Below are 15190 nucleotides of genomic sequence, written 5' to 3'. Positions count from 1 at the left end.
ATGAATAATTTTGTGGATAGTTTCAAAATTTCTGAGAGAGATAAATTATAAATATTCAGCTAAAATGTTTTATTACTTCCTGATTTTTTTTTAGTTCTAAAATATTATTACAAATTCACTGCTACTACATTTTCTATTAAATTATAAACTAGATTAATTTGTATCAAATCATGTTTTCCATTGATTTTCACCACAATTTCACATATCTTTCTCTTGAAATGATTTCATCTCTAACATACCAAAACTGCTTCATTCACTCCAAAGTGCATTCTGCCAGAAGGATTTCTGTTTGAATTGCCTGTATACATTTGCATCAATGTGAGTCCAATAGATATTCTGTCCTCCTGAGCTTAGCTTAGACTTGTAAAAAGCACAGATATAGAAAAATACATGCAGCTGCACTTTAATTCTTTGGGAACAAAAGGAAGAGTGGAGCAGCCAAAATATCAAACTTAGATCAAAACTGCTCATTTTGGTCAAAACAAAACAAAACTGAGTATAGTTTAAATTTCCAACTGACGGTAAGTATCAGCTGTGGGTAAATGCACAGTCAAAACTAGAAAGTAGCTGAGAAGTATGCGTGCCATTATGACCTGATGTCGGATGTTGAGGAAATCTAGTAATATGAGTGAGAAAAAAGTGTCAGTTCTGTAACTCAAAACTTAGTGCCAGTAATGACCTATGACACAGGGAAGATCCAGTTAGTATTTGGGGGATAGGCTGAGTATGAGGAATGCAGACCTCTCAGGGGCTGGTGGGGATGGAGGTTGGAGGTACGGCCCGGTCTCATTGGCTACAAGAAAATGGAGCACGACAGCAAATGTGATCTCTGCCTGACATGGTGACATAATATATTAGTTGGTTCAGAACGGACAAGGAAGATATGGTGATAAGCAGGCAGAACTGGAGGAAGGAAGTGGACAATTCTGTCCACGGAAAGCAAGTTTGTCACAGGCAATATGGCCCGAATCACTGGGCTGGGTGGGTTCTACATGAGGTTCTGCATCTGAGAGGAAGCCAGAACAGGGTGAGAATCTGACCTCCCTGCCAAGAGCAGAATGAGGCATTTTGTAGCAAAACCTCCATACCCACAACCCAGGTATCACAAATAGTAGCACTGATCATAACATTCTTTAATAAAATCAGACATTACAGAAACTGTTGAGGCCCACCCTCTCCCTTATCTTTTTGGTCCTCACTTATCAGAGGCACGCACAACAGAGGGGCATGTTCCCATTTTGTCCGTGGGTTTATACTTTTATCACATGTATGTGCACAAACAACCTATAGTGCTATTTTATGTGTTTTAATATTTGATGTCAAGGAGAGCACATGTATGTTGATTTTTTAACCAAACATTATATTTTCCATTTAATTCATAGGCATACACATGGATCAAACACATACCTTCAACTATTGTGTACTATTTCATTATATCAAAATGTATCAATTTTACTGTAGATAAACATTCTAATCATTTCTAATTTTTTGCTCTTACGAACAGTGCTGCAAAGGACATCCTTGTGCATGTCATCTTGTATACAAGGGCAAGGGGGTCTTTGAATTACACTCCAAAATGGAATCATCTGGTCAGAGGATATGTGCAAATTTAACATTACTAGATACTGTGTATTCAGATCGGGATTCAGGTACTTAGACCAATTTATACTCTTACAGGGAGTGAAAAGCTGATTTCCTACACAGGCTTTCCTCATGGCTCAAATGGTAAGGGATCTGCCTGTAATGCAGAAGACCTGGGTTTGATCCCTGGGTTGGGAAGATCCCCTGGAGGAAGGCATGGCAACTTGTTCCAGTATTCTTGCCTGGGAAATCCCATGGGCAGAGGAGCCTGGCAGGCTACAATCTGTGGGGCTGCAAAGGGTCGGACATGACTGAGTGATTAACACTCACTCACATTCTTACTAACAGTGGGTAGTTTCACATTTTTTCCCCAATTCATTGAGTGAAAAATTCTATATTTTAAAATGTACATTTCTTTGATAAACAGTTCAACTGAATTAACTTTCCTTGTGGCTTTGACCAGTTGTGCTGCCTCTGCTGTTATATGCCTGTTAATATCCTTTGCTCATTTTTCTATAATATGTTTGGTTTTTTTATACTAATCAATACGTATTGTACTTAATATGTTTGGTTTTTTTATACTGATCAATACGTATTGTACTTAAGAAATATATTCTGAGTACCAATCTTTTGGCATTATGTGCTACAATGATATTTTTTGGATTTCTGGCTTTTTGTAAACTTTAGGCTATTGTCGTATACAAAAATTTTTAAATGCTAATGTCAAATCTCTCAATATTTTCCTTTATGATATCTGCTTTTTGTTTTGTTTTATTTACTATAAGAGATTCCTCTCTCTTCTGAGGTAATAGAGGAATTTTATATTTTTCTTTAAATGTTTTAAAGATGTGCTTTCACATTTAGGTCTTTAATCTATCTGAAGAATGTATGTATGATGTTTTAAATATAAACATTTTTCCTATATATCTTAAAAAAATTGTGTAATTTACATATTTTCCCATTTTTATTTTTAAAATTATGCCTGGTTTAAATTTTATTTGGTTATGAGTCATTTAAAATATATATTGCTAGTTTGCTGCTGCTGCTGCTGAGTCACTTCAGTCGTGTCCGACTGTGCGACCCCATAGACGGCAGCCCACCAGGTTCCCCCGTCCCTGGGATTCTCCAGGCAAGAATTGCTAGTTTGGCTTTCCTCAATTTAGCATTTTTCCTGTTAAGTTCAAAGTGAGCTCGGCTTCTAATTTTCTGTTCTCTTTGTCTGGTTTTGATATAAATGTTATCCTACCATCATAAAATGAGTGGGAATGTGGGCTTTTTAATCTCTTTTTCTAATCTCTGAAATTGTTTATATCAGATAGACGTTATTTGTTTCTTGAAGGTTAGTTAAAGTTTCATAAAATAGGCTGGCAAAGACCACATCTACCCTTTTAAGAAAAAGAAAAAAATACATTACTGCCTGCTCCACTTTGACCACTTCGAGTAAGTAAATGGAAGTTTTGAACAAACCATTTTCTGTACACTCATCGTGGATTATAATTAAGTCCTAGTTTTGACTAGCCTGTTGACTGTATAGTGAGTTTTTGTACATTCCAGTTACATAAATGTTCCCTTGAGATTTTGGTGAAATTTAAGGGAGGCAGAAATCTGCATTTGCAGTGAAAAATGATTGGTCTGTTTTTCATATTTAAGGGGCATGTGGCTATTTTCATACTAAGTTTGATATCATATGCATTCTTTTCATGATCTTATTCTGCCACTATAAATATATCAACAAAAAAGTCGTCTCCAAAATGCAGTTTTTAAAACCTGGGCTTTATTAATAGTAGCAATTTTGAATATGTAAGGTTAGTAGCTGCAGAAATCAAGCACTAGGTGGCACCCAGTTATCTTAACATTAACTTATTTAAAAAATTTTTATTAGAGTATAGTTGCTTTACAATGTAGTGTTAGTTTCTGCTGTACAGCAAAGTACATTTTACTGTTTTAAACAATGAAGCTTTCTCTGGCTGCTGCTGCTGCTGCTGCTGCGTCACTTCAGTCGTGTCCGACTCTGTGTGACCCCATAGACAGAAGCCCACCAGGGTCCCCCATCCCTGGGATTCTCCAGGCAAGAACACTGGAGTGGGTTGCCATTTCCTTCTCCAATGTGTGAAAGTGAAAAGTGAAAGTGAAGTCGCTCAGTCGTGTCCAACCCTTAGCGACCCCATGGACTGCAGCCTACCAGGCTCCTCCATCCATGGGATTTTCTAGGCAAGAGTACTGGAGTCTCCCTTTTTAAGAAGCTTTCTGAAAATATATGTTTTGTCTGTATGAACTTCAGAATTACTTTGCCTTGTTTAAGAAAGCTTCCTGTTGTTTGCATTAAATTTACAGATTAATTTAGGGAAAATTATTTATGCATTACAAATCAGTGTGGTTTGGGGACCAGTTTGTTCCAGGACCTATATATTAATTATTCACATAGAAAAAATCAAAAGTAGACCCAAACCTCAAGCAAATATTGCTATTAGATAGATGAAAGACCTAATTAGAAAAAGCAAATGCTTTTGTATTTTTCAGGAGAATTTTAAGGTTTTCTTCATTTAACTCTTGCACATATTTTAAAATTTATATTAAAATAATTATCTTTTTGTTTCTATTATAAATGGGCATATCTTTTTACTTTTGAAATCTCTTGATTTCTATGAATTAATTTTGTAAGTGATGACTTTGATGAATTAAAAATTTTTTTTTGATAGATAAGAAGTGGATTTATTTAGAGAGAGACACACTCCACAGACATAGTATGGGCCATCACAGAAGATGAGTGTGGCTCAAATATTTTTTATTTTTTAATTTTTTATTGGAGGCTAATTACTTTACAATGTTATATTGGTTGGTTTTGCCATACATTGACATGAATCCGCCCCAGGTGTACATGAGTTCCCCTTCTTGAACCCCCTTCCCACCTCCCTCCTTCCCATATCCTCCCTCGGGGTCATCCCCATGCACCAGCCCCAAGCATCCTATATCATGTGTCGAACCTGGACTGGTGATTTGTTTCACATATGATAATATACATGTTTCAATGTCATTCTCCCAAATCATCCCATCCTCACCCTCTCCCACAGAGTCCCAAAGACTGTTCTATACACCTGTGTCTCTTTTGCTGTCTCGTATACAGGGTTAAGGTTACCATCTTTCTAAATTCCATATATATGCGTTAGTATACCGTATTGGTGTTTTTCTTTCTGGCTTACTTCACTCTGTATAATAGGCTCCAGTTTCATCCACCTCATTAGAACTGATTCAAATGTATTCTTTTTAATGGCTGAGTAATACTCCATTGTGTATATGTACCACAGCTTTCTTATCCATTCATCTGCAGACGGACATCTAGGTTGCTTCCATGTCCTCGCTATTATAAACAGTGCTGCGATGAACACTGGAGTACATGTGTCTCTTTCAATTCTGGTTTCCTCGGTGTGTATGCCCAGGAGTGCGATTGCTGGATCATATGGCAATTCTATTTCCAGTTTTTTAGGAATCTCCACACTGTTTTCCATAGTGGCTGCACTAGTTTAAATTTTTGTAGTAGTTTTTCAGTTGATGCTCTTAGGTTTAGGTACGTAATCTTAGCAGTAGCAAAGAGATTATTTCAACCCTCTTTTACAATTTTAATTCAGGGTTCTAATTTCTGCCTCATTTAATGGCACTGGCTAGTTTCTCAGAACAGTTTTAAATACCACTGCTGACAGTGGGCATTTCTTTTTTACTAGTTTTAGTTCGAATGATTTCCACATAAAGCATGATGCTGGACTTGGGGCAAAAGTAAATAAGGGCCATTGTGTTAAAGAATATACATATATTCCCATTTTATAAAGGATTAAAAAAACTTGATAATAGAAATTGAAATTAAGTGCTTCTTCAACATCTGTGGAGATTTTAGTGAGATTTTTCTTCTCAGATCTATTAAATGTTGAATCATATTAATAAAATTCCTAATGCTCCATTACTTTTACATTCCTGTATGTAATCCGTCTTGATTATGGTGTATTATTCTTTTGTTGTGCTACTGGATTTGGTTTGTTAATATTTAGGGTTTTTGCATTGATTCGAGTGAAGACTGGTTGGTAGTTTTCCCTTTTGTGCACAGTCTTTGCTATGTTATGGTATGGATATTGAGCCTACTTTGTATGATCTGGAAGATTTTTTCTTTTCATATGCTCTGGAATTATTTCATTGATCTACTATTTTTTTAAGATTTAGTAAAATCACAGTGTAACAGTAATGCTTTTTAATGTTGAAGTTCTTTTAAAACCTTATCCGCTTTTCAATTTATTAGGTCCATTAAGATTTCTAGCTTTTCTGGAATGAATTTTGACAAATTGTATGTTTTGCTAGTTAACTGTCCATTTTTTTCAAGTTTTCAAATATATAGAGCCAAAAAGTCTCTTTAATTTTTTTCTAAATCCTTGTGCCATTTTTAATAGATTTCCTCCACTATTTATTGATTAGGTTAACTAGTAGGTTACCTATTTTATTGTTTTTCCCTAGACAATCAGACTTTGAATGTAATCACTATCTATATTATATTTTTGTTTTTATAATTTATTATTTTCTGCTTTTGCCTTTATTAATTCTTTTCTTCTACTTTACCTGAGTTTATTTTATAATTCTTAACCTAACTTCTTGAGTTGGCTATGTTTATTTTGTATTCTTCTCATTTGTTGATATAATAAGACTGTGAATTTATTTCTGAGTATTGCTTGAACTGTATAGCAGAGGTCCTAATAAGTAGTGTGTCCATAATCTAGATTTTTTCATTTGTACTTGAATTTCATTTTTTATTGAAACATGGTTGACTTACAATACTGTATTAGTTTCAGGTGTACTGCATAGTGATTTGATATTTGCATACATTATGAAATGACCACTGTAAATCTAGTCACCATCTGTCCCCATAATGGAGAAGGCAATGGCACCCCACTCCAGTACTCTTGCCTGGAAAATCCCATGGACGGAGGAGCCTGGTAGGCTGCAGTCCATGGGGTCGCGAAGAGTCGGACACGACTGAGCAACTTCACTTTCATGCATTGGAGAAGGAAATGGCAACCCACTTCAGTGTTCTTGCCTAGAGAATCCCAGGGATGGCAGAGCCTGGTGGGCTGCCGTCTATGGGGTCACACAGAGTCGGACACGACTGAAGTGACTTAGCAGCAACAGTCCCCATATAAAATGACTACAATATTATTGACCATATTTCTTATGTTGTATATTACATCCCTGTGGCTTATTTATTTTCTAACAAGAGGTTTGTAATTCAATCCCCTTTACCTAGTTCATGCTCCCTACCACCCCCTCCCATCGGGCAACCACCCATTTGTTTTCTGTATCTATGAGTCTGTTTTTGTTTTTTTGCTTTGCTTTTTAGATTACATATATAGGTGAGATCATATGGTATTTGTCCTTCGTGGTCTGGTTTATTTCACTTAGCATAATACCCTCTAGCTCTGTCCATATTGTCACAAATGGCAAGATTTCATTATTTTTTATGGCTAAGTAATATTCCATTGTATATGTATACCACATCTTTTTTATCCATTCATCTATCGATGGATACTTAGGTTGCTTCTATATCTTGACTATTGTAAATAATGCTGCTATGAACATGTATCTTTTCAAATTAATGTTTTTGTTTCCTTTGGGTGAATACCCAGAAGTAGAATTGCTGGGTTGCTAAGGGTCAGACATGACTGAGTGACTTCACTTTCACTTTTCACTTTCACACATTGGAGAAGGAAATGGCAACCCACTCCAGTGTTCTTGCCTGGAGAATCCCAGGGATGGGGGAGCCTGGTGGGCTTCCATCTATGGGGTTGCACAGAGTCAGACACGACTGAAGTGACTTAGCAGCAGCAGCAGTGGTAGTTCTATTTGAGGAATGTTCATGCTATTTTCCATAGTGGCTGCACCAATCTGTAACCTCATGAAGAGTACACAAGTGTTCTCTTTTCTCCACATCCTTGGCAACGCTTGTCTCTTTGATGACAGCCTTTCTAAGAGGTGTGAGGTGATATCTCAAGGTGGTTTTGATTTGCATGTCCCTGATAATTAGTGGTGTTGAGCATCTTTTCATGGGTCAATTTGCCATCTATATGTCTTCTTTGGAAAAATATCTGTTCAGGTCCTCTGCCCATTTTCAAACAGAATTGTTTGTTTTTTGATGTTGAGTTGTATGAATTCTTCGTATATTTTAGGTACTAAGCCCTGATCAGATATATCTTTTGTAAATATCTATTCCCATTCACTAAGCTGCCTTTTCATTTTGTTGATTGTTTCTTTCACTATATAGAAGCTTTTTAGTTTAATGTAGTCCTGTTCATTTTTGCTTGTTTCCTTTGCTTTCTTTCCATTTTTCCTTGTCTTCCTTTTGAGAAGACAAATCCAAAAAAATTGTTGCTAAATTCTGAAAGAGATGGGAATACCAGACCACCTGACCTGCCTCTTGAGAAACCTGTATGCAGGTCAGGAAGCAACAGTCAGAACTGGACATGGAACAACAGACTGGTTCCAAATAGGAAAAGGAGTACGTCAAGGTTGTATATTGTCACCCTGCTTATTTAACTTATATGCAGAGTACATCATGAGGAACACTGGGCTGGACAAAGCACAAGCTGGAATCAAGATTGCTGGGAGAAATATCGATAACCTCAGATATGCAGATGACACCACCCTTATGGCAGAAAGTGAAGAGGAACTCAAAAGCCTCTTGATGAAAGTAAAAGAGGAGAGTGAAAAGGTTGGCTTGAAGTTCAACATTCAGAAAACAAAGATCATGGCATCTGGTCCCATCACTTCATGGGAAATAGATGGGGAAACAGTGGAAACCGTGTCAGACTTTTATTTCTTTGGGCTCCAAAATCACTGCAGATGCTGATTGCAGCCATGAAATTAAAAGACGCTTACTCCTTGGAAGGAAAGTTATGACCAACGTTGATAGTATATTAAAAAGCAGAGACATTACTTTGCCAACAAAGGTCCGTCTAGTCAAGGCTATGGTTTTTCCAGTGGTCATGTATGGATGTGAGAGTTGGACTATGAAGAAAGCTGACCATTGAAGAATTGATGCTTTTGAAATGTGGTGTTGGAGAAGACTCTTGAGAGTCCCTTGGACTGCAAGGAGATCCAACCAGTCTATTCTAAAGGAGATCAGTCCTGGGTGTTCACTGGAAGGACTGATGTTACTGAAACTCCAATACTCTGGCCACCTCATGTGACGAGTTGACTCTCTGGAAAAGAGTCTGATGCTGGGAAGGATTGGGGGCGGGAGGAGAAGGGGACGACAGAGAATGAGATGGCTGGATGGCATCACTGACTCTTAGAACATGAGTTTGGGTGAACTCCAGGAGTTGGTGATGGACAGGGAGGCCTGGCGTGCTGTGATTCATGGGGTCGCAAAGAGTCAGACACGACTGAGCGAGTGAACTGAACTGAAGACCAACATCAGAGAGCATACTGCCCATGTTCTTTTCTAGGACTTTGATGGTTTCAGGTCTTACGTTTAAGTCTTTAATCCTCTTTGAGTTTATTTTGATACATTGTGGGAGAAAGTAGCCCAGTTTGACTCCTTTGCACGTGGCTGTCCAGTTTTCCCCTTGCAGTTTATTGAAAAGGCTGTCTTTCCCCCATTGTGTATTCTTGCCCTTTTTTTGTCACAGATTATTTGACCATATAAGCATGGGTTTATTTCTGGGCTCTCTACTGTACCACTGGTTAAAAACTCTGACCAGAAAAGGCTTGTCTCTTGGTAAGCATCTGAAGGGAGGAGACAATGTATTATGTTCCTCTTGAGGGGTCACATCATGCTGTTAGGGTTGTGCAGTTCTCACCAGTACTTCAGAAGCGTAAATGTTCATTAGTTTGACAAGATCTGAGATTATTTTCCTCTTCATGAATGTAAGCAAACTTAATAGAGGTAAAGAGATTTTTAGAAAATGATATCAAACAAACCAAACCAAGCAGTCCAACCTTCAAGTTTGTTTAAAAGCAGTTTCAAAGAATGTCAAAAGTGTTAGTTGCTAAGTCCTGCCTGACTCTTTGTGACCCCATGGACCATAGCCTGCCAGACTCCTCTGTCCATAGGATTTTCCAGGCAAAAATACTGGAAAGGGTTGCCATTCCCTTCTCCAGGGAATCTTCCTGACCCAGGGATCGAATCCAGTTCTCTTACATTGCAGGAAGATTCTTTACCATCTGAGCCACTAGGGAAACCCAAAGAATGTTATTGGGGATCCAACTGATAATGTAAACATCAAACTTACTATAATATTCTTCCCTCTTGCCATGTCTCCCTCTGTGTCTCCTATATCCCTGCATGCATGCGGGCTAAGTCACTTCACTCGTGTACAACTCTGCAACCCCATGGACTGTGCCCACCAGGCTCCTTTGTCCATAGGGTTTTTCAGGCAAGAATATTGGAGTGCCCTTCTCCAGAGGATCTTCCCGACTCAGGGATCGAATCTGCATCTCTTGTGTCTCCTGCATCGGCAGGCGGGTTCTTTACCACTAGTGCCACCGGGAAGCCTGTATCCTTAGAGCAAACAAAATGGTTCTCCTTGCTCTTCTCTCAAGACTTCTCCAAGTCTATTCTCTTTCCATCTGTGTCATAAACTGGTCTTTCCCCCCCATTCCTCAGCTTCCCAGATGTATTTCTCCCTGCCTCCCTCACCCTCACTTGCCATATTGTTTCTTTTCCTGTAAAGAAAAATCCTGTCCATCTGTCTCAGAGTTTTTCTTATTCATCAGCTCTTTTATCTATTACTTCAGTTCAGTTCAGTTCAGTTCAGTCGCTCAGTTGTGTCCGACTCTTTGCGACCCCATGAATCACAGCACACCAGGCCGCCCTGTCCATCACCAACTCCCGGAGTTCAAAAATAACTAAATGGTGGGGTACAAGGTTGTCAAATGCAGTATTAGAAAAATCATGAACAAAGTTTTAAAATGCTCACACTGCAGATTCTTATTCCAATTTTATTTTATTTTATAGGTATGATATCTAAATCTGTAAGAATTTAAGAGATAAGATTGTGTGTACTTACAAAAACAATATCATCCTTCTATAGTAAGTCAGTATAGCTTTAGTTTTTATTATGGAGATATTTGTCTTTCTTCCAAATAAGGAATAAACATGTACAATGAATGAATTGTTTTGCAGTCTAAAGAAGGTGCATTTATTGTCAGAGATTCAAGACATTTGGGATCCTACACCATTTCTGTGTTTATAAGAGATAAGAGGTAAGCAATTGTGATTTTGGTCACTTTAGAAATAGCAGTCACTAGGATAGTCATTGTTAAGGAGACTCCATCACATAGAGAATGGAAATGAGAGCCTAACATAGAAAATTGCTGGCCTGGATGTTGGGATGACTAATTGGTTCCAATTTTATCCCGTAAGAAGCTCTGTGTGTGATATCAAATATAAGTTACTTACACTCTCTCGTCTCCTTTTCTCAAGTATCAAGTGGGGAGATTTGATTAGTTGTAGCAAGCACTGCTGATGCTTTCCTCATAACCCTTGGTTAACCCCAGGGTTTGCCTACAGAGAGTTCTCTTGTATGCAGAAAGCTTCCTGTTTCTTTCTTCCTGAGAATGTTCTTTGCCTATGGGTTCTCATGGTCCCCCAGGGGTGGACTGGAAGTGACTAAGAGCATTGTAGGAGTGACCCTCCATCCATGTGAAATAAGGGATAAATTCCTTAGCTCCTTTACACTTTAGTGGGACAACTCCGAGGTGTGCTCCAGTCTCTCATGGCTTCCTAAAGGGATTAAGTCCCACTTGCCCATAACAAACCTGTTCATCAAGACACCCTATGCTAGTTTTCCTCCTTTCTTCATCTCACATCTCTCATAGTGCATTTGTTTATTCATTGGACTGGTACCTGATTCAGTAGATACTTATAAGTGTCCGTTATGAGCTGTACATTTTTGGACACTAGACTTGTCACCTAGACATCTTTGGCTGAAGTTATATTTGAATCTAAGACCCTAATACCATAGCTGTGGAATTTTCCCAGCAATGGTTCAGTTGAGTTCAGTCGCTCAGTCGTGTCCAACTCTTTGCGACCCCATGAATCACAGCACACCAGGCCTCCCTGTCCATCACCAACTCCCGGAGTTCACTCAAACTCATGTCCATAGAGTCGGTGATGCCATCCAGCCATCTCATTCTCTGTCGTCACCTTCTCCTCCCGCCCCCAATCCTTCCCAGCATCAGACTCTTTTCCAGTGAGTCAACTCGTCGCATGAGGTGGCCAAAGTATTGGAGTTTCAGCTTTAGCATCAGTCCTTCCAATGAACACCCAGGATTGATCTCCTTTAGAATGGACTGGTTGGATCTCCTTGCAGTCCAAGGGACTCTCAAGAGTCTTCTCCAGCACCACAGTTCAAAAGCATCAATTCTTTGGAGCTCAGCTTTCTTCACAGTCCAACTCTCACATCCATACATGACCACGGCACCTGTTTACTGTAATCCTATCTACTTTTCAGTGTGTAGTGAGGATACAAGGTTTTGAAGTCGAGTCCTGTTGCTTAATGATTGACTTGGTTCCAAAGTGATCTTTTGCTTGTTTGCAAACTCACATTTTATTGGTTGTAGAAATATGGAGGCTACCATCAAGCATTATCAGATTAAAAGGAATGACTCAGGACAGTGGTATGTGGCTGAAAGACACCTGTTTCAATCAATTCCTGAGTTGATCTGGTATCACCAGCACAATGCAGCCGGTAAGTTGGAAAATTCAGACCGGGAGAGTTGGGGAGCCAGGCCCCAGGCAGGTTATGTGGCTTTGGTCAGACATTTAACAGGAACAAATATCCCTGTAGAAATGTTTAAGAGCTTGAAACCTGTCTTCTGAGTAGTTCTCCTCCTCGTGATTATTTTTTGTTTTTCTAGTCAGAGGGGCAAGAGGTAGGTTGATTTTTCACATTTCTGCCAGTTTAGAAAAAAGATACATGACAAAGATTCAAAAGGCCATTTAGTCACTATAAGTTTGTTCTTGAAATTTACATGGTGCTAAATGTAATAAAATTTCAAATGTCTGAAAGAATCATGCTTTTCTTTCTTTGCCCCTATAAATTTGCTCTCTGGACAGTTACAGTAGAAAATTACCCTTAAATGTCTCATTCTCTGTTATTTCCTGTTTGGAGAGCAGGCACGGTCTTTCACAGTTATAATCTGACTTAAGTATACCATACCAGAGGCATATTTAACCCCCTCCTCTTGCTGCTATTTGCAATAATGGCTACTTTTGCAAACCTATCATCTGTGGAAAGATGTAAGATTCCAGAAAGTTCCATCACAATTACAATCACAGCTCTGACCTTCAACCCTCATTTAGTCTGTCCTGGACTACTCTGAGTCCAAGGGGAATCTCTTTACCTCAACATTATAGAATTTGGAACCCAGTGCAACTTTCATATTGTTTTGATTTCTTGATGCGCAGTACTTTTTAAGATTTTTCTCATGAAAAGTTGTGTTGACAAAAAGAATCCCTTTTGGAAAGCAGTCACTTTTCCATTACACTGGTTTTATATATCAGGAATAAATCCATGGAAATTTTATACACTTATGGGCTGAATCCACCTGGATATTCCTGGTGGTCACTGGGCATTTGGTTAGAGAGGAAGTGGCAACGTGTTTGAATGAAGCAGTGAGGATATATTTGTGGCCAGAGATAGAAACCCTGAGAATCAGATCAGGTTTGAGTTTTTTTCTTCACACTCTTCTTTCCTCTTTCTTCAAAGAAGAAATTTAAGAAACTGAGTGTTTGTGGTGGTGAGGTTAAAAAAAGTACTGAGGCAGATCAGGATGTGCTAACCTAAAAAGATGCTAGTGACAAATTGTTTAGTAAAGGAAAAAAAAGTGCAAAACAGTATATTTATAGCCTCACTTTTGTAGAGTAATACACATTCACACAGACATGTGTGCCTAGGAAAATTCTGTCTAGATAATAATTTTTAAACTAATAAGGTGATAACAGACTACAAACTGTTAATGTTTACCTCTGGGGAAGGAGACTGAGAGTAAGGAAAACTTTTATTTTCTGTTTTATAGATTTCCCTAGAGTTTTTTTTTATTACAATATACATATACATAAATTATTCTTACAGTGTATGAAATACCATACAGATAACTTTTAAAATTAAAGCTAGATCAAACAATAAGAAGATCAAAGACAGGAGTTGAAAACTTATAACTATGGCTGCTGTTAGAGAGGAAAGAAAGTAGAAAAGAGAGAAGACAAAGAAGAAGAAAAATGATAAGAGGAAAGTCATGGGATCCAGAAACAACAGTATTTATTGAAGACTTTCTTTGGGCCAGACCCTATTTATGTCTATTTATTTATTTAATCCTCAGAGAAATCCGATGAGGTTGATACTGTTGACATCTCCATCTCACAGATGAGGAAACTCAGGCATGAGTTGTGCTCAAGGTCACACCATTAATAGCTATTTGAGCCAAGATTTGAAACCACAGAAATCTATGAAACCATTGCAGCCATTCAACCCACTGGCTCCAGTCTGTGTTTAATAACTGCTGTCTTTTCCAGAAAGAAGCAAATTAGATTATTGGAGAGACCATTTTAGACGAGGCTTGAAACCCATGACTAGCCCATCTACTTTTTGACTTCTGGTCAATTTAACCATTGTTATGGTCATAACAATCCATTTCCTTACCAGAAGTGAGAACAGTGCCAAGAGAGTGACAAACATTTTTTGTTTCTATCAGAGAGATACACTATCACTAAACTATTGGTAGTAATTCACAGAATAAATATATTTGGCAAACAAAATCTTTGAATTCAGAGGGAAGTGTTAGGATGTTAAAGTAATTCCTCTTGTGTTTTTTATTTGGATCATGTGTTCTAGAGTTCCAACTCGATGAAGGCTCTAACCCCAACTAGGTCTTCAGTCACTAGTAAGCATCCTTTCTTCTGTTCAAATTTCTACCATTCTCCTCAAAACCTGCTTTCCAGTATTATCCACTGCCCATCAGCAAATTGCCTCTCTACTTCACTAAGAAAATTGAAGAGTTATAAACTACGTATAAAATAAGTTACAAGGATATATTGTACAACATAGAGACATACAGCCAATATTTTATAACTGTAAATGGAGTATAACCTTGAAAAATTTGAAACACCTTATTGTACAGCTGTAACTTATATAATATTGTGCATCAACTGTACACTGTTTTAAAAAATTAAAAGAAAATCAAAGTCACCAAACATGAGCTACCTCAATCTCATGCTTTTGCTTGCCACGCTCTTACCCTCATCTCACTCCCTCCAGCATACAGCATATTTTCCTATTGTGAAATCTTGGGAATAATTTTAAGGTCTATTTATAGTCATTGATGTATATCGATTACAGGTTGAGTGTAAGAAGCTTATAGCAAAACATTGACATTTCCATGAAATATACAGATGTGTATATACGTTCCAATACACATATAGAGATTTTTGCAAAGATGGTCACAAAAATGATAACAAAGTATCTGTGGATACTAAGATTTTGTCAGGGACCTTTTCATTTTTGTATTTTCTTGGATTCTTTAACTTGTGTTCAATGAGCATATACTATATTATGAAAAGTCTTTTTCAAGTAGG

At 37.9% G+C, this 15190-nt stretch overlaps 1 protein-coding gene across 3 annotated transcripts in view; it reads left to right on the top strand.

Moving 5' to 3' along the window:
- The window catches only part of TXK (TXK tyrosine kinase), a 64602-nt gene that overhangs the window by 33212 nt on the left and 16200 nt on the right, over positions 1–15190 (top strand). For all 3 annotated transcript variants that reach the window (XM_088836328.1, XM_088836327.1, XM_055434464.2), the window contains 2 exons: positions 10739–10818; positions 12178–12305. In XM_088836328.1, coding sequence (XP_088692454.1) covers positions 10739–10818; positions 12178–12305 — 208 coding nt within the window. The remainder of the gene's footprint in view (positions 1–10738; positions 10819–12177; positions 12306–15190) is intronic.

This window comes from Moschus berezovskii, chromosome 5, assembly GCF_049115385.1.
Source record: "Moschus berezovskii isolate FMDL1 chromosome 5, NW_MosBer_1.0, whole genome shotgun sequence".
Lineage (NCBI taxonomy): Eukaryota > Metazoa > Chordata > Mammalia > Artiodactyla > Moschidae > Moschus > Moschus berezovskii.
Note: the sequence above shows the minus strand (reverse complement) of the source record. Positions and strands in the feature narration are given on the sequence as shown.